The sequence below is a fragment of the Dermacentor variabilis genome, unplaced genomic scaffold (genome assembly GCF_050947875.1).
Source record: "Dermacentor variabilis isolate Ectoservices unplaced genomic scaffold, ASM5094787v1 scaffold_13, whole genome shotgun sequence".
Taxonomy (NCBI): domain Eukaryota; kingdom Metazoa; phylum Arthropoda; class Arachnida; order Ixodida; family Ixodidae; genus Dermacentor; species Dermacentor variabilis.
In genome coordinates, this window is record NW_027460291.1 from 36,384,865 (window position 1) to 36,403,253 (window position 18,389).

Consider the following 18,389-nt stretch of genomic DNA (forward strand, 5'->3'; position numbering starts at 1 on the left):
ACAAATAAAGTGCTGTTTTTTGGTTTGTGCTTAATTGGAAGTTCGTTTAATTCGAAGTTTTTTGCGGTCCCCGTGAACTTCGTATTAACGGGAGTCGACTGTAGTGCGTAGGCGCGATTCACAGCACTTGCTGCAGACGGACCTCCCAGATGACATGAGCTACTCTGGTGCCATCTCGTAGCCATCGTCACCGAGCTACACTTTTCATCTCACGCTTCCGCCATACCCTCCTCCTCCGCTTTCCTTCTGGTGTCTTTCATCCCCTGCTGCACTCCATGTTCACTCTTTCATCCTTTGCTCATTCGCTCGGTTACGCCGATGCTTGTCGCAGGAACGGGCGCCTAAGAGCTGTGCCCTAAATGTTATACAGGAGTAAAACTGAAAACAGTGCATGCAATGACACATAGGGTGCACATGGTATCAAGCAAAATGTTATTGTCTGGTTCAGAGACACTAAGGGCCAGTCTCAAAATTGCTGCTAAGCTAGGTTACCCTGTCTGTGCCAAGGACGAGTGAGATGTATTTGGAGCTTCTACTTCGACCAATTGCGAGAAGGACTTTGACCCACTGGCAGCATCTTGCGTGTACATGGCTCAAAAAAAGTGCTTTGGTGCCTGCGCCTCCTCCACAATTTCCTTTCCTCAGAGCTCCAAGAAAACAGCAGAAGCACGCTTAATTTTGACTTCTGTCCCATGAAATTTCAAGTTTCGTATAAACTTTTTCTGCGTCCATGCCTATCATCAACTCAAAAATACGAAAAAAAGATTTCACAGAAGTATACAACAGTAAATAATAAAAACAGACCGCTGGTACTGCAATAACAAAAGCTGTTCACAATAAGTAAGCCATAAAAAGAACTGCAGAATCTAATGGTTTTCTGAAAAAAACTGCATAGAAAGATTTAAACCTGTTTCTGTTCACTTCTTGCAGAGGACAGGGGTGAGACTGCTTGCTCACAAGAATACGCAAGAAAAATATAATAAACATATACAGAGCCTGTCAAATTTTGGGATGTGGAAATGGAGTGGAGAGTATGCATTAATTTTACCGGTCTCCAACTCTGAAATCTGTACCTTTTGCTGCATACACGAAGTGGCCGCAAGGCATTATTTACTTAGAAGGTGCATATAAAATGAATAGCACTTCAATTTTTCAGAAAATATTATGTTTTTTCAAGTTTCAAGAAATCTTATTTCACATGAATGATGTACACAAAAAGCACATGTTCCTAAGCTGTATAGTATATACAATGTAGCCAAACAGCAACTTGTCTACAGTAATGAGCGCAATACTGAAAAGAGGAATTAACATGCCAAGTTCCCATAAATGCCAACAAAGAAAACAAAACGACATGCCGCTATTGCAATACAACTAACTTTGATACCAAGTAAAATTCAAACCACCACATAAAATTTATGACATGTGCGTCTCAACAAACTTTGCAGCAAGACATTTCCAATTAAAAACTACTAAAACCTTGTTCATTTGACCTTCATTAATTTGAACTTGCCCTCTTGTCACAGCAAATGTATGCATTATTACATGAAATTAGCTCTTGTTATTTTAACACATTTGGCGACACACTGGCTGAGTCAGCGCCCTTTGACATGCGCCGACCAAGGAGAGCCGCAAATACGCGACTCAAAAGAGCAAAAGCGGCTATTCAAAAGAGCAACAGAAACCAAGTGAGCAAAACTAAGGCAGAGTCTCCATCAGCACAGCCTTTAGTGGGGACCATATGGTAGGGTGGTGACAGGAGTGCAGGTATACTTTACGCAGTTTACCGCCACGCATGCCTCATTTTGGCTATGTGCTTTAAGAACTTCACGGTTGGCCTTTACGATCACGTCGACAGCAACTAGTGATCTGCAGCAGTTGTGCCAAGCAGTAGTTTCATTTTGATTCAGTGCAAGGTGCGCATCACAAACACGGCGGAAGCCATCAAGGATGAAGCGCAATTCTACCATGGCCCACACGTTGGCATCAAACCCACTAGCTACAATCAATCTGTTGCCGACCAGCTCACTGGCAGAAAAAAAAATGAGGATGTGCACACGGTAGTGAAAAACATGTCTACTTGGATGAAGATGCAGGTCTCATACAGTGTCCACACTGGGAGAAAAGTCTCGAGGCCCTCGCCATTGCGAGCAGTAACCATGAGAATTGCAGCTTCCGCACCAATATTGGGCAAAATATAAATCGAGATTGCAGATTAATTAAGTAAATAAAGGTGTGTTGATGCAGCAAGTGTTTCTTTATTGTTTTATTGTTGCATTAAATAATCTGACATTTGGTTCATTCGGAAAGTTGTTTCCAGTCCCATGAAATCCAAATTTTAATGAGATTTTACTGTATACATTTAATGTATATCGGCTTTGCATAAGCTGGATCAGGGTTTTAAAAATCAGTACCCTAAAAAAAAAAACATGGATAATTTAACAACATGCCCCAGCCCTTGATTTTCATCTTTTCTTTACTAAAGCAGTGCTTTCATTAACTCACCTGCCACTTCATTTGCACAAATATACAGCTCTTTTATTTTCTGTCTAATAAAGGTTGTGCAGTCATCTGAGTGAAGTATATAGGTTCAAGGGGCCATGAACCCTTATTCCAGTTTCAAGTATGTCTGGAGAGATAATACAAGGATTCCTTGGCACTGCTCAGAATCAGACATGGCTCACCGAAGCCTTTGGCAAATGCCTGAGCTAGATAAATTGTAAATCGGTTGCGATGTATATATATGTGATTCATTACCCGTATGCACGACCGATGCAGCATCTCCTTGAGCCCACAGCGTTGCACCATGATGCGGCCAGTCTTCAGGCAAGCAAAGAGGCCTTCATGGGAACTCATTGCAAAGTCCCAGGATCGGTGACCACCACCACAGTTCAGCTGAAACACTGCCCGCTGCTGCCAAGTACTCCACAGCACGAAGTCACTCTACCATGGAATGTATGCCAGAAACAAGAAAGCATGCCTTGAGAATAGTTACTAGCAACTGTGCATTACACAAACTGTAGACCATCAAATTTTGTAGGCCAACTAGAGATCCAGCCATGAGGGATATTTTCTAATAGCTGTAAACATGATAACAGAAAGTGCAATTCCATACACCTAATTCTAATGCAGCTTGCCTGAGCCATCAGGGGTTGGGGGGGGGGGTAGTGAATGTGCAATAATGTGATCAAGTGCACGCTAGAGGGCTCCTTTTCAGCTCCGTTTAAGCCAGATGGGAAAGGTGCCACTCTGCTTGCTCCGGCTAGGTCTTGGCTCCCCGTGCATCTTTCCTCATCATTTTTACGGCATGTGAAATTACATCAGATAGTGATACATTGAACCTTCACCTTTGGCTCAAGTTTGTCCGAAGAGTGGTCCATGGGAATTACAAAATTTTTTCAAAATAAGCATTGCACCGTTTTTGGAGTTCAAATTCACTGGAATCTTTCTCTATTCAAATACATAGGACTTGGCCAGGATCAACAGAGCAGTTCAAGTTATCCGTCAATTTGAATTAACTCAGCACCGTGTGTGTCCCATCCTCTATTCTGTTGTCCGTTGTAGGCTTTTAGCGCTGTTTTTTAAACATTATAGAAAACCACCAACTCGCCCAATCTGCCGTTCTTCAATGAATTAAGAGATTTAGAATTATCGGGATTTCCCTGTATAAAAGAGGAATATAACCTTGTAAGTGAAATCAGAACATTTCTGAATGTTGGAGTTACTAACCTAGAAAGTTTATCTTCAACACTGAGAAAAACACAACATCAATCCAACTCTACAGTCCTGACAAGCAACACATTAGGCGTGCTTTATATGCTCAGAGACTGTTATTCAGTATTTACGATTTAACGCAAACAAGAATGAAGCTACTGATACTGCAGAAAGCTAAAGGATCTCCCTGCATGTTTTCTCAAGTACTGGAGTAATAAAATGTTAATAAATCTCTGGCTAATTACTACTGCCAAGTAAATGCCTAGATAATTCATTGGATTTTACATACATTTTCATCAAGTACAGTTAACCACATCCTTTACAATTTTTACATTAACACTGCTTCTCTCTCTTTCCCGCTACCAGTGAATTCCTCTGTCCTTCCACTGTATTAGGCATGTCATGCATTGTAAAAAGACAAAAAGTAAACTGGAGACTGTTTTAGTGCTGCACAACAAAATGTTTCAAGCAACTGCTACGATGCCAAGCTACGGCAGCAACACAACATAAACAGGAGGTTTTAACAGCTGAAAGCTGCACACAGCGTGTAAGGGATGCTGTATAGAGGGCCTAAAATTAATTTTCAGTCCATACAGGTCCTTAGCATGTGCCTACATCCAGGTATAGAAGCATTCTTATATTACACTCCTGAAAAAATATATGTGAGAATTAACCCCAAACCCCATGCTCAGTATTGGGACATCATAGCCACCAACTCACTACAGCAGTCCTGGCAGCAACTCACCATGTGATATCCACACAGCAGGAGGCCATTGCTTTGGAGTATCATGTGGCCGATCCACTCAAGCGTCGTCGAGCTCTGCGCTATGCACAGCCAAAATGCACACGTGACCCTTGGAACAAATCGAACTGGGACCCCTTCAGTCACAAATTATGGCCTATTATATCAGCAAAAATCCTGATTTGGGACTTGTACCTCTGGCATGTGGGCACGAAAAGATGACATTAAATATGTGACATCTTAACCTGCTTAACGTTATCTTTTTCAAAGCAAGCCTTCAGTCAAGTTATAATGTCATTAAGAGCCATATGATGATATACCTGAGAATATCATAAAAATTTTCTTTCGAAGGATGGTTTGATGGGCGAGTTGGTACTCCATTCTTGAGAAAAGCAACATAAAAAAAAACACACAGCAGAAAGAACACAACATTGCTATGTCTTTCTTTCACATAGTTTTTTTTCATGCTGCTTTTCTAAAAAATTACCACATTGACACAAATGTGAAAAGTGTTCCATGCCAAGTGCCGCAGGTGCATTGCTCAGCCATCTCTGATATTGTCTAAAAATCATGACACTTTATTGCTCTGCATAGTATCTATTTAAAAATATTTTTTTCATAAGCATTTTGTCCTGTGAGGCTCTCTAGGTTTGCTTATGTACATAAAGCAAGGTGCTGCAATAAATTTTTTGAGTATTTTCATGTGCGCCATTCAACAATATTGCTTGAAAAAGCTATAAAATTCCTTTTGAATATGCTTCAAAAGGTAGTAGCAGAGTCCTTTGATACTTTTCTACTGGTCCCGAAACTTCAGGCCTTGTTTGCTATAGGTACAGAAGCTGCCGCTAAGGACACCACGGCAGAGGCTACGATCACTGGTGTCGTCGGCTTGCTTTGGTGGTTTAGAATAGTTTGGATGGGTTTAGGGTTGATCCCACTAACAGTGGTAGGCACCCATTTGACCTCTTGGTGCACATCCTGGCAAAGCAAAAAACATTTTTGGTGCAGTGGCGAACATACATATATACAACAGATGGTCTCAATTTTAACGAAAATGGTCAATAAATATGACGGAGCAGGCTTTACGCTCATCAATGAGGCATCTGAAATAAAGACTACCGTACTAGTTTCTATAATACGCAATTGACTTTCCCTGCACGCATACTGTGGTATAAAGCTACTTCCACCATTTTGACTAGTAACAGGCATTTGCGTGATCGCGGCACTTCAAGCAAGCAAGGGAAAAAAACAACTGTGGAATAAGGGCCTCTAAGGAAGATGACGCAACTAAACCGAAGTTACCTTTAAGATGGGTTTCCCTACAGCTAACATGCACAATCTCTCCTACATAAATGTGCTTTGGATCATGTGAAAGCTGGTTACAACCATGGAATCTGCTATTTTGAAAATGCAGGGTTACAAGAAAAGTGCCCTTAATATGCAAATTATGCATCAGCAGTTGAGTATGCGTATTACTAGGTATTTATAAAGTGGCACCGTGTCAACACCTATGCTAAGCAATGTGCGACCGGACATTATCCGAGACTTATTTTTGATGCGGCAGCCTGCTTGTGCAAGCTCCATGCTACACTAGTACGAAGAGTACCCAACTGCAGCACAAACGGCACAAATAACCACACAGCAGCAGTACATTCCAACCTACGCTGAAGCAATATGCAACGAAAGAGTGAAAACTGGCAAGGACGGCGTATGGAGGAATGATTACATCAGCTATATCCACCAGCTATGGCAGCTCCATTGACTTCCAGGATAATAATGATGATGCTGATAATACGCTTTAGGTTTCAGTTTTACCAGCGAGGCAGCAACAACAGTTACAAGGCCTTCGTTATTATGCTTTCTTTGGTGCAGCCTCAGTGCAATTTTCCATTAAAATGCCATTTTGGAGAAGGATGGCACAAAGGACTAATCGTTGGTGGCAGAACTGGGCCTCAATATGGATGAACCACAGTTCACAGTTAGAATGCCAGAATTCGGGAAGCTTGACTGCGATGACTGAGAATGTTGTGCCTTCGTTGGGGGCCGGATATATGGCTTCGGGGCAGTTGCAATGTGTAGAGCATCCGGTGTCGCCAGCTTGGAAGACGAGGTCCAAGGCAAATATTGTTTATTAAGCTAGTGGCTAGTAGTAGGCCGTGTGTCGATGGAGCTCAAGGACTGTTCACATACCAGCGCCTCCCAAACTCTCTTCGTCACCAGCGGTGGTCTGGCAGCCCACTGCCCACTACAGCCTAATGTTAGCCAAGCATCTAGCAACATGATAGAACCTGACAAAGCAGGCGGCGGAAATGGGTTTGTGATAGCTGGCCTTTCCGGCTTAACAATGAAAACACTACTTTGAAGCCATAATATGGAAGAGAGGCAAGCTAACTATTAGTAACATGCTTCTGTACTGGGGCAACCGAGTGGTGGTGCCTAAAGGCAGGCCTACGATGCTACGGTTGCTGTACGATATCCATCAGGGAAGCACCTCAATAAAAAGGCTAGCTCGTTCATTACTGTAGTACCCAGGCGTCATCAAGGTATCAAGTGTTCGATTAAATAATGCCCAGTCTGTGTCCAGGCAGCAGCGATTCCTTCGAGGAAACCACCAGTTATGTGGCCAGATATCAGGCAATGCTGGACCCATCTGCACATCGATGTTGCAGGCCCAGTGAATCGGTACAAGCTGCTAGTGGTGGTATACTCCAAGAGCAAATGAATAGAGGTTGTGCCATGAAAAAGCGGCAAGGTTATGACCACCGCATTGAAGCTTTGCACACCCTGTTTAGCACCTTTGGCCTCCTGCAAACAATCATATTGGGTAACGGCCTGCAGTTTACATGTGAAGAATTAAAAAAATGAATCCGGGTAAACAACACTGATCATGTCCGCACCGTGCCTTATCATCCTCAACTGAATAGACTCACGGAATGGGCGGGCTTTACAAAAATAAAACCAGAACAAAATAGAGATGCCTAGCAAGAATTCTGCATATTTATCGTTGGACGCCACCACTGTGCAGAAAAACACCTGCCAGGCTGTTCGTTGGTGATGAGCTGCTCTCAAGGCTTCATAATGTGGTTGTGCCACTACATCTGTGTGTACAACACGCACACAACTTGCAGACTACCAGGTAGTTCTAGACAGACCATCCAGTGTGGGTGCAAAACTATGAACGCGGTGAATCTGGTACCTCGGCCAACATTCTAGCCAGGGACGGCTAGCAAATGGTGATGGTCATGGCCCCGATGGTGATGTCCTTAGTCGACACCTGGACCAGGTGAAACCCCGCTTACAAGAACAGACCCAAGAGCCACAGGATTTGGCTAAAGAAGTGGCACAGCCCCAGCTGTCAAAAGCCAACACAAGCGACAGCGAGCACCATGAAACTGCAGCAATCACCCTTGGTCTACGCCTGTTGACATGCTCAAGTTGGCCGCTGGATCAGTATTTTTAAACGAGAAGACTGTTGTGACGAGCTTCTCACTTGCCTGGGCCGGAAATAAACATTCATTTTGCTGCTCGTGTTGTGGCATCAACAATGCTCGTGTGGCTTTCAGCGTTATTCAGTGCCATGGCGCCACTTCATGTCAGTTAGCACCATCTTTTGCAAGAAAGCGCAGCAAATACGCAGCACTGACATTTGAAAAAAAAAAAAGAACAGTGGCGCTCAATAAGCTGATACAGCCAAAACCTGCAATAACGAAACTCTGCGACAACAAAATTCATGAGACAACGAAATATTCTCTTATCCCCGGTGAATGCCCATTTCGCATTTCGTACTTATCGACCACAAAACATTGCTGTACTACTATCCCGCATCAACGAAATTTGTGGGAACGTAACCCCGCATACTACCTACTCAGGCTCCAAAATATGCTCAAATATCATCATCAAATTCATCATCATCATCAAATATCAAATTCATCATCATCATCATCAACAACCTATTTTAATTCCACTGCAAGACGAAGGCCTCTCCCTCCAATCTCCAATTACCCCTGTGCTGCGCCAACCAATCCCAACTTGCCCCTGCGAATTTAATTTCATGGCCCCACCTAGTCTTTTGCCGTCCTCGACTTCGTTTCCCTTCTCTTGGCACCCATTCTGTAACCCTAATGGTCTAACGGTTATCTAACCTACAAATTATCTAATCTGCCCAGCTCCATTTCTTTCTCTTAATGTCGAATAGAATATCAGCAATGCCTGTTTGCCCTCTAATCCACACCACTCTTCCTGTCTCTTAACATTACGCCTATCATTCTTCATTCCATCGCTCTTTGTGCGGTCCTCAACTTGTTTTCGAGCTTCTTTGTCAGTCTCCAAGTTTCTGCCCCATATGTTAGCACCGGTAGAATGCATTGATTGTACATCTTTCTTTTCAGTGATAATGGTAAGGTTCCCGTAAGGATCTGAGTATGTCTGCCGTATGCACTCCCACCCAATTTTATTCTTCTGTAAATTTCCTCCTCATGATCAGGGTCCCCTATGAGTAATTGGCCTAGGTAAACTTGTTCATCCGCATACTCTAGAGGCTGACTGGCAATCCTGAACTCTTGTTCCCTTGCCAGGCTGTTCATCATTATCTTTGTTTTCTGCATATTAATCTTCAACCCCATTGTTACATTCTCTCTGTCTCTCTGTTAAGGTCTTCAATCATTTGTTGTAACTCATCCCCAGTGTTGCTGAATTAATAGGACAATGTTGCTGAGATATTCGCTGTTTATCCTTACCCCTAAAGCCGTCCCAATTTAAAGCTTGAATACTTCTTCCAAGCACGCAGTGAATAACATTGGAGAGATTGTCTCCTTGTCTGAGCCCTTTCTTTATAGGTATCTTCCTACTTTTCTTGTGGAGGATTAGGGTAGCTGTGGAATCTTTGTAGATATTTTCGAAGATATTTACGTAAGCCTCCTCTACTCCTTGATTACGTAGTGCCTCTATGACTGCTGGTATTTCTCCTGAATCAAATGCTTTTTTGTAATCTATGAAATCCATGTAGAGAGGTCGATTGTACTCTGCAGATCTCTTGATTACCTGATTTATTACATGGATGTGATCCATTGTACAGTAGCCCTTCCTGCAGCCGACCTGTTCCCTTGGTTGACTGACGTAAAGTGTTGCCCTTATTCTACATGTATTGAAAATTATCTTTGTGAATATTTTATACAATACTGGAAGTAAGCTAATGGGCCTATAATTTTTCAATTCTGCAACATCGCCCTTTTTGTGGATTAGTATAATGTTGGCATTCTTTCAGTTTTCTGGGACCCTTGAAGTCATGAGACATTTCGTATAAAGGGCCGCAAGCTTTTCAAGCATTATGTCTCCTCCATCTTTGATTAAATTCACTGTTATTCCATCTTCACCTGCCGCATTTTCATGTTTCATGTCTTCCAAGGCCTTTCTAACTTTGTCGCAAGTTATAGAAGGAGCCTCTGTAACCTCTTCATTACTACTTTCAAAGGAGGCGTGTCCTGGCTTCTCTGGGTATTGTATAGGTCAGTATAGAATTCTTCCGTTGCTTTTACTATATCTTCGAAATTGCTGATGATATTGCCCTGCTTATCTTTCAGTGCATACATCTTGGCTTGTCCCTATGCCAAGTTTTCTTCTGACTGATTTCATGCTGCGTCTTTATTACTGCTTCCTCAGTCTTTCTTATGTCACAATTTCGAATATCCTTTATTTTCCCTTTGTTGATAAGTTTTGACAATACCGCGAATTCTATCTGATGTCTCGAGTTGGACTGTTTCATTCTTTGTTCTTTCTTTATTAGGTCCTTTATTGCTTGGGAGAGCTTACTTACTGGTTGTCTTGGTGCATTGCCTCCTATTTCAAGTGCTGCCTCTGAAGCCGGCCTAGTTACGGCTTCATTTCATTACCTCTATTCTCATCTCCATTTCTCTGTTCTAAGGCGGCATATTTATTTGCAAGTACCAGCCTGAATACGTCCACTTTTATCCTTACAGCATCTAGGTTGGCCTGTTTCTTCTTGAATAATTTTACTCTTTCCCTCTTGAAATTCACGTGAATCCTAGACCTCCCTAACCTATGATCACTGCACTTTACCCTACCTAACACTTCTACATCCTGCACTATGCTGGGATCGGCAGAAAGTATGAAATCGATTTCATTCCTTGTTTGACCATTAAGGCTTTTCCAGGTCCACATTTTGAAAAACACGTTCATTATTTGTAGCTTATTCCTTTCCACGAATTCTACCAACGTCTCTCCTCTAATGTTTCTAGAGCTGACGCCGTAGTTGCAAATTGCTTGTTCACCAGCCTGCTTTTTCCCCACTTTTGCATTGAAGTTGCCCATTAGTACAGTAAACTGAGTTTGCACTTTTCTCATGGCTAATTCCACGTCTTCATAAAACTGATCTGCTTCACCATCACCATGACCAAAGGTTGGAGCGTAGGCTTGTACCACCTCTATTCTATACCTCGTATTAATTTTTATTACGACTATCACTACCCTCTCATTAATGCTGTAGAATTCACCAATGCTGCCTGCTATGTCCTTATGTATTAGGATACCTATCCCGTATAACTTGCTACCTGGGAGTCCTTTATAGCAGAGGACATGGCCGTTAGTCAGCACTGTATAAGCCTCACCAGTTCTAACCTCACTAAGGCCACTGATATTCCAAACAAAGCCTGATATTTCCTCAAAGAGTCCTGCTAAGTTAGCCTCACTCGAAGAGTTTGGGTGTTAAAGGCTGCAATTGCTTTGCACTAAAATTGCGTAAAATACCCCTACATTACGCTTGTGTGTGCACCACTATTTTTGTTTACAAAAAAACAAAGCGCCAGGAGTGATTGTGTGCACCGGAAACATGCCATGGCCGCCATCTTGTTTGATGATCGCCCATTCGAAGCGGCACACATGTTGCTACCGGCATGTGACGACAGCTTTTGCGCAACTAGTGCAGTGCTAATTTCCACCTCGGTAAGCAAAATGCAGCAAAAACAAGGAAATCCATGTCCCGCCAAAGCGGAATTGTTTATGGCACTTGAGATGGCAGTCGCAGCATTGAGTGCCATGCATCGGGCCGTGATTGAGCGATCGTCCGGGAATATGCATCCCTTGCTTCAAGAACGCTGGTTTTCGTGCCCCCCGACAGGCATCGTGTGCGGATTTGGCGTCGGACATAGATTAGCGCAAAGGGGCCTTAATCTCAATCGAGTGCCTTCAAGTATACGAGATACGATCACTCTCGCACTTGGCACCGGACGTGTCGGCGTCTATGGGTGACAGTATGTGCTGGAGAAATGCTGTTGTTTGCATGGAGCACTGTTTCTCTGCATCCAGTGCCGAGTTATGCAAAATCTTGCAAAAGTGATCATACCTACGAAAGCAATTGACCGCGAATACTGTTCCATAGCAGTGCTGCCACTGCTGATCGACGCATGCGGCGCACTTTGTACAGTCAGCAATGCGGTTCTACATCCTCGAGCAAAGCTTGCCAAAGTAGGCTAACGGAATTTTGACAGGAAAGCTTCAATCTGCAAAGTATTACCTATCTATGCTGTCACATTTCGCAACAACGAAATTCTCGCGAAAGCAAATTTTTTCGTGTTTCCCGCCAATTTCCTTACTGTGAGGTTCAACTGTAGCACATGTTCTCAAGTTGCTGTTGCAAAAGAATATCATCTGTCAAAGCAAACGCTTCCTGGCGATGTGAAGAATGGAGTGAAGATTTTAAGTCCTTTCAAAATAACAAGGACCAGAAGAATGATAGGAAGAGAAAATACCCAGCACTCATATAGGCCCTTTAGTATAGCCAGAGTCCTTCCATGTTTTTTCTGGTCACGAAACTGCCGCCTCAGTTTCATATAGCGCCAGCGCCCGCCGCTAGAGGCGCAACCGTGCATGAGAGGGCATGCGAACGCCGCTGCCGCTGTGGTTGTGTGTGGGGCAGCCTCGGTATTCTAGCTTTCTCAACTTCCTCAACCATCGCTTTAGTTTCACGTAACTATTTTTAACATTGAATATAATTAAATTACTGCCTGAGCGTGTCTTCTGCGATGATATGAGCGCACGGGACGAAAAGAAAAAGCCGCTCATAACATGGAGCTTGCGGTGGTCTCAGACCGAAAAAAAAGAAAGATCTGGAATTTTAAGAGCCAGAACCGCGATACGATTATGAGGCACGCCGTAGTGGGGGGACTCGGGATTAGTTTTGATCACCTGGGATCCTTTAAAATGCGCCTAAATTTAAATAAACGGGTGTTTTGCATTTCGCCCCCGTCGAAGTGCGTCCGCTGTACACGGCCGGGCGGTCTCGGTCCGGATTTCTTCATCATCGCCGTTCGCCTCAACGCTTCGGTGGGCTCCGCTTTTTAATATTTGCCTTAAATTAAACACCGCGCATTCGCAACAAAACGCCAGTGGTCCCACTTATCACCAGATGAGTAAGCGCCAATTCTCCGTTGCGCATAGCGCCAGATTATTCGCCGAGCACAGCTGTTCAGTTTCTGTTAAACTGTGGCAGAGAAGGACTCTGTGGGCAGTATCTTATAACGAGATCAAAAGAATGAAATTGCTATTGCAAAGGGCTGCTACCGTAGAATACTTCATGACAAAGAAAAGCGAACTGAGCTGCTCCATACGCTTAAGATTTCTTGCAAAGCGATGCCATTTCTGAATAAGATAATGCAAGACGAACTTCGCTACTAAATGTCTTCGGTGCGGCTTTTAACAACGGATTAAGGCGAACCTGAAGTGTTAGGTTCAGTTGAAACTAGCTGTAATTAGGCAATTGCCTTAGCAAGCAGTCGTTTAGAAGCGTCAGTAAGCCCAGCACTTATTCACGCTGCTCGTGGTTTCGACGCAGAAACGACGAGACTAGGTATTTTGGTTCTTAATTCGCAACTATTTACAATGTGTTAAAATGTTGCAATCACCGGTCCTGATATTCTTATCATGGTCGAAAAATGAAAAAAAAAACTTTATAATTCGATTAAGAAAAGAAATAAAACGTGTTGGTGCAAAAACAAAATACAAGCACGATCATTTATTTATCATGTAAAACAAGCGGAGCGAAATACAGATAGTACAGAGGTGTCCGGTCATAAATGGTCCACCATTCACAATGCAAGAAGTTTGTTAAAAGCATCTTTGAAACGGCGTTAGTCTTCAGCGTCGGCTTCTCACGCTCCAGGGACACGTCGTCGCCGTTGATGTTGAAATTGTACGCAGTGACGATGTCCGAGGCGTCAAAGTGTTTCGCGCACACACGCGTATACTTCGATTCGAAATTAAAACCGCCACTTTCCTGCCGCGGTATGGCCCGCTTCCATTTCTCGCGCTGCTCCTTGTTATTAGGTAAACAGAACAACGACACCTTTTCGGTCGTGCCCTTGTAGCCGGAACGGCACCCAGGCACGCAACACGTGTTCGGCATCATTGTCCCACCCCGCCACTTCAACCAAATAGCCCAGCACTCGAAAAATAGCGCAGCACATGCACATAACCCACCCGATCACTCAGCTTGCCTCGCACTGCGCGCGCGTTTCGGTACGCGAACGATGCCCTCTGTGGCACAGTGGCGCCGCGTCGCGGCACCTTTGGGCAGCATATGAACCTCTCCCATAGCGTGACGGCGGAGTTTCGTGACCAGAAAAACATGGAAGGACTCTGGTATAGCTATGGCCATAGGGAGTGTTAGCAAAGAACTTGCCCATGTTGGGAGATTTTCTGAAGCAAAAAGCTGTGAGAATTTGCCTTCAAAATGGACATAGAGAACTTCCAAGTTTATTGATCAATCGCTCTGTGGATTTAAGAGGCATGAGATTTTGTTTAAGAACGTCTGCAGTAAAAATGGAGCAACAGACCAGGTCTGTGTCTCATTGCTGGATAAATATGTTCCTTCAGACATATCATGCTTACCCGATTCTAACACGCCCCCTGAATCTAACGTGCACCCGATCTTCACGGGTTAAAAACATGAAAATAAAAGCGCACCTGAATGTCATGTGCACCCGATTTATAAAAGTAAACTATAGCATGCCCCTTATGTTGGCCATGAGAAAAAAATGAAACAAGCACAATCTACTTCCACAGAATTCAAAATTTATTTGCCATGGCTGTCATCAAACCTGTCATTAAAGGGAAGCTGAAGAGCCTGTCAAATTCAATAACACGCTCATATACGGATGCGGGAACCTTATAAACCATGCACATAAAATTTTGGGCGGGATTTTTCACTTAGGAACGACGTAATCACCGGTTATAATTGCGCTGACACTCTGCCCCCCGTCGAGTGCAGCGCTGCTGCTGCTGACACTGACGATGCGAGCGGAGAGTGGAAACCGCGGCGTAGTGACGTCAGCACTGGTGTTCCGCTCCTTCGCAGTCTCCGCGACCGTGCCTGACCATGCTTGTTTCTGCGTGTGTGCCGTCATAATCTGCCTCGCTCGAGCCTGCATTCCTCCTTTGTTTGTGTGTATGTAGAGCGGTAGTTGATGGGGGCAGCATCAATTGAAGTGGTGGGCCGATCATGCCAGTCATGTGTTCTGTGCAGCCTATGGTTGCACGAACACCAGTGGCCGCGACGATGTTCCATTACTCCCCGCAAGACAAGAAGCCAGCAGCTAAGTGGGAGGCTGCTGTGAATCAAAAGAACTTCAAACGCTCAAGAACAACAGTGCTGTGCTCTAACCACTTCCGTGACGACGATTACTACCAGAGTTTATCAATAAGGCGTAAATGAGTGACAGTATGACTTTCTGCAAGCAAGCTTTCTAAAGGCCGGGGCAACGAACGCACAAAGGCGGGACGGGTGCGGGCAGACGGATGGTAACTGGTCTTGGAAAACCTTATGAATACATGATCTCGTCCAAACCTGGATTTTGATTTATTGCTAGCTCCTTCGTGTTAGCACGCTGAACGGAAGGTACATGTTCATCTCAAACCCTTGACGCATGTTTGGTCGCAAACCGCCGTTAATTTTCTTTTAGGACGTGTATTGTGAAACAGCCAACATGCAGGTACATAACGCAGTGCAAGTGTAAAGTTTGCATGTGTTTGAAAGCTTGCGCACGCCAGAACGCTGTGCTCCCCCTTCTCTCGGGCACAGAGATAAAACGGCCGTCTCACGTAGCCTACGGGATTTGCCGCCTTTATGGCTCCGGTTACGATTAGCGTGCGGATGGCGCGCTGATGAAGGCCACTACACGTGATACAAGAGCCGGAAAACTTTTCCGCATGTAAACCGTTTGTGTAGATTGCTGACAGCTTTGGGGCAGCGCACAAATGCCGACGATCGCATCCCTCCTTACGTTCCACGAGGAGGCATTTAGGAACATAACAGTACAGTTGTTTGCCCGAAAATGAACTCACTGGATCGCTGAATACAGCTTTGCAAACAACATACTCACCAAAGAACATTTTTAACATGAGGAGATGCTAACACTTCGCTTTCGTTCGCATTGAAAGTACTGCTTGCTACCAGCATCTTTTGCTTCTTGGAGGGGCCGGCTACGTATACATGTAGGACGCAACGCCGAACTCCTCAGAGAAACGCAAGCTCTTGAAATTCACCATTACCGTCTCACCAAACCACAGCGCCAAACCACCTTGCACCGTGCTTCATGTGTGGCGGCAGCGGTCGGTCCGGACGAACGCCATTGTTGACGTCATGAGGCGCCCGGCCAATCACAGGCGGAAACGAGGCGTGCGAGCTGCCCCGAGTCTGCTGCTGCACTTTCCATCGAAATAAAATCTGTTTGCGCTTTCTTTCGCTTAATTTCGATGCGATATTCGAATTCGGAGGGTTGAAAACCATTACGTACAGCTTTTCACTCATTTTTTATGCAAAACTCTTCAGCTTCCCTTAAGCTCCTTATCACTGTTGACTGACCACAGCATGTCATCCTCCACGCCATCAATCACATTAGAAATTCCCCACTTCTTGAACGATTTTACGACCGTCGCTGACAGGATAGTGGTCCATGCCTCGGCTAGCCACTTGGCCAGTTCATCCAATGATGCGCGCTTCAGCCTATTGCTCGGCGTGAAAATGTGGCTGCCATTTATTAGCCACTCGCTATACACCGTGCAAACGTGATCTTTCATGGGCTTGTTAATGCACACATCCAGCGGCTGCAGCTGGGAGGTCATGCTTCCAAGTATGACAACCAAGGCAGTTCGCCATACACCAGGCTTGTCCTTGACATGTTGGTTGAGGTGGCACTTGAATGCATCAAGTACAAGCATGGCACAAATCCTGAGGTTACTGCCAGGCTTCTTTCCTTACATGCAGCCAATCCAGTCAATGACTATGTTGGTGTCCATCCATCCATTTTCAGTGGCTCACACTATGATGCCTTGCAGGAACTTGAGTGCTTTCAGCAGTGTCTTACACTTGAAAATGAAAACCAGGGGCAACTTGTGCCAATAAGCTGTGCAACACAGCATCGTGGTGACACAGGTCTTCTCATTTCTGGATGGCAGCAAGGATGCCTGCCTGACGCCTTTCGTCTCCCCTGTAGAGTTAGCAGGCATATCAAAATATAGTGGTATTTGGCTCGCATTTACAATTTGCTCCAACAAATATTCATTCTTGTGACGGAGTGCCAGCACAAACCGCTGGAAAGCGTCAAGCTCTTCTTCAAAAATCAATGGAAACTTCTGGCAGATGCCTGTGCGCCTCTGAAGGGAAAACTTTTTTGCTCATAAATTTAGTTATCCAGTTCTTACTGGCTTTAATATCAGTTCTGGATAGGTCTCAATCACGTGCCAATTTAAGGGTTTTTTCCTTGAGAAACTCGGTCACCATGGGCATACGGTACACACAGAGTTGCTTGACCAAGTCGGCAATCTTGTCTTCAAGGTGCAGATATCTTCCTGTTTTCGGCCCATGGAAGCCTTTCCTGGTCAACTTGCAGCTGAAGATTTTCTCCCTTTGTTTGTATTAGTCAAGAACACAAGTCTCAGGCACATCAAAAAGATGTGATGCAGCTCTGTTACCACTGTCTTCAGCGTGCAAAGTAACTTTCCTTTTAAATAAGCTTTCATAATGAAAGCTGCACATCCCCATTCCTGATCCCCTAGCAACACATATGACGCACATGTTACAGTCAAGCACAAAACCAACCAGCGCTAACCCACAGCAAAACATGCTCGGTCGCCCTTGTCCTCTGACAATGCGTCGGACCCCTCTGACAGTAGCCTGTTGTCAATGTCACAAGTGCGGTTAGTATCCGATTGTAATGTGCAGGCAATTTTCAGATGCATTATTTTCAGAAAAAAAGATGCCGGTTATATTCAGGTAAATACAGTATTTAACTGTGACAAGACTGGGTATTTTTCAAACTGTTGCCACATCATACCCTTGCCTCTTTACCCTAAATATTGCATGGAGGGAGGGGGGGGAGGGGCAGGGAGGTTAACCAGAGCAAAGAATTAATTACAGTGATGGTTGGGGCCAGCACACTTGGCATAAAGAAGCTGTCACTTCTCGTCATTGGAAAATAAAAAAGCAGAGATGCTTTAGGGCCATAAAGACCATCCAGCGATGTACAGCAGCAACTCGAAGGTGTAGACCATGCAGTTTTTTTTTTTAAGTTAAGACCAAAAGTTTGTGCATGTGAAGAGGCAGTTAACCATGGAGGCTGCTGACAATAGCCACTGGCACGGAGGCCTAATGCACGATCTGCAAAGCAGCGAGATGGACATTCCTGCTAACATAACATTCGAGGACTTCGAGCAAGTGTGACAATGGAGTTGAACTGTGTGCAGAGCCCATGAATTATGAAATTATGCACCAAGTTGTTGCACAGCCAGAAAGTGGCTTCAATGATGATGATCTCACACAACCGTCAGCAGTGAAGATAGTAAATGCAGTAACACTCTTGTAATATGTATGGGGATATCATGACTCTAGCGCAAATAGTACAAGGAAGTATGATCGCCCTCAAGCATA

The 18,389-nt window shown here is 44.3% G+C and overlaps 1 protein-coding gene across 4 annotated transcripts in view; it reads right to left on the reverse strand.

Moving 5' to 3' along the window:
* LOC142566760 (tRNA (34-2'-O)-methyltransferase regulator WDR6) overlaps nucleotides 1-18,389 on the reverse strand; it is a 247,736-nt gene that overhangs the window by 80,550 nt on the left and 148,797 nt on the right. For 3 of the 4 annotated variants that reach the window (XR_012825126.1, XR_012825125.1, XM_075677650.1), the window contains exons 14-15: nucleotides 4,457-4,531; nucleotides 2,755-2,940 (exon numbers count right to left, since the gene is read on the reverse strand). Coding sequence is in view for 2 of the 4 variants with exons in the window: in XM_075677650.1 (XP_075533765.1) it covers nucleotides 2,755-2,940; nucleotides 4,457-4,531 (261 nt within the window). In the remaining 2 variants the exon portion in view is untranslated. The remainder of the gene's footprint in view (nucleotides 1-2,754; nucleotides 2,941-4,456; nucleotides 4,532-18,389) is intronic. The other variant, XM_075677651.1, reaches the window with a different exon arrangement.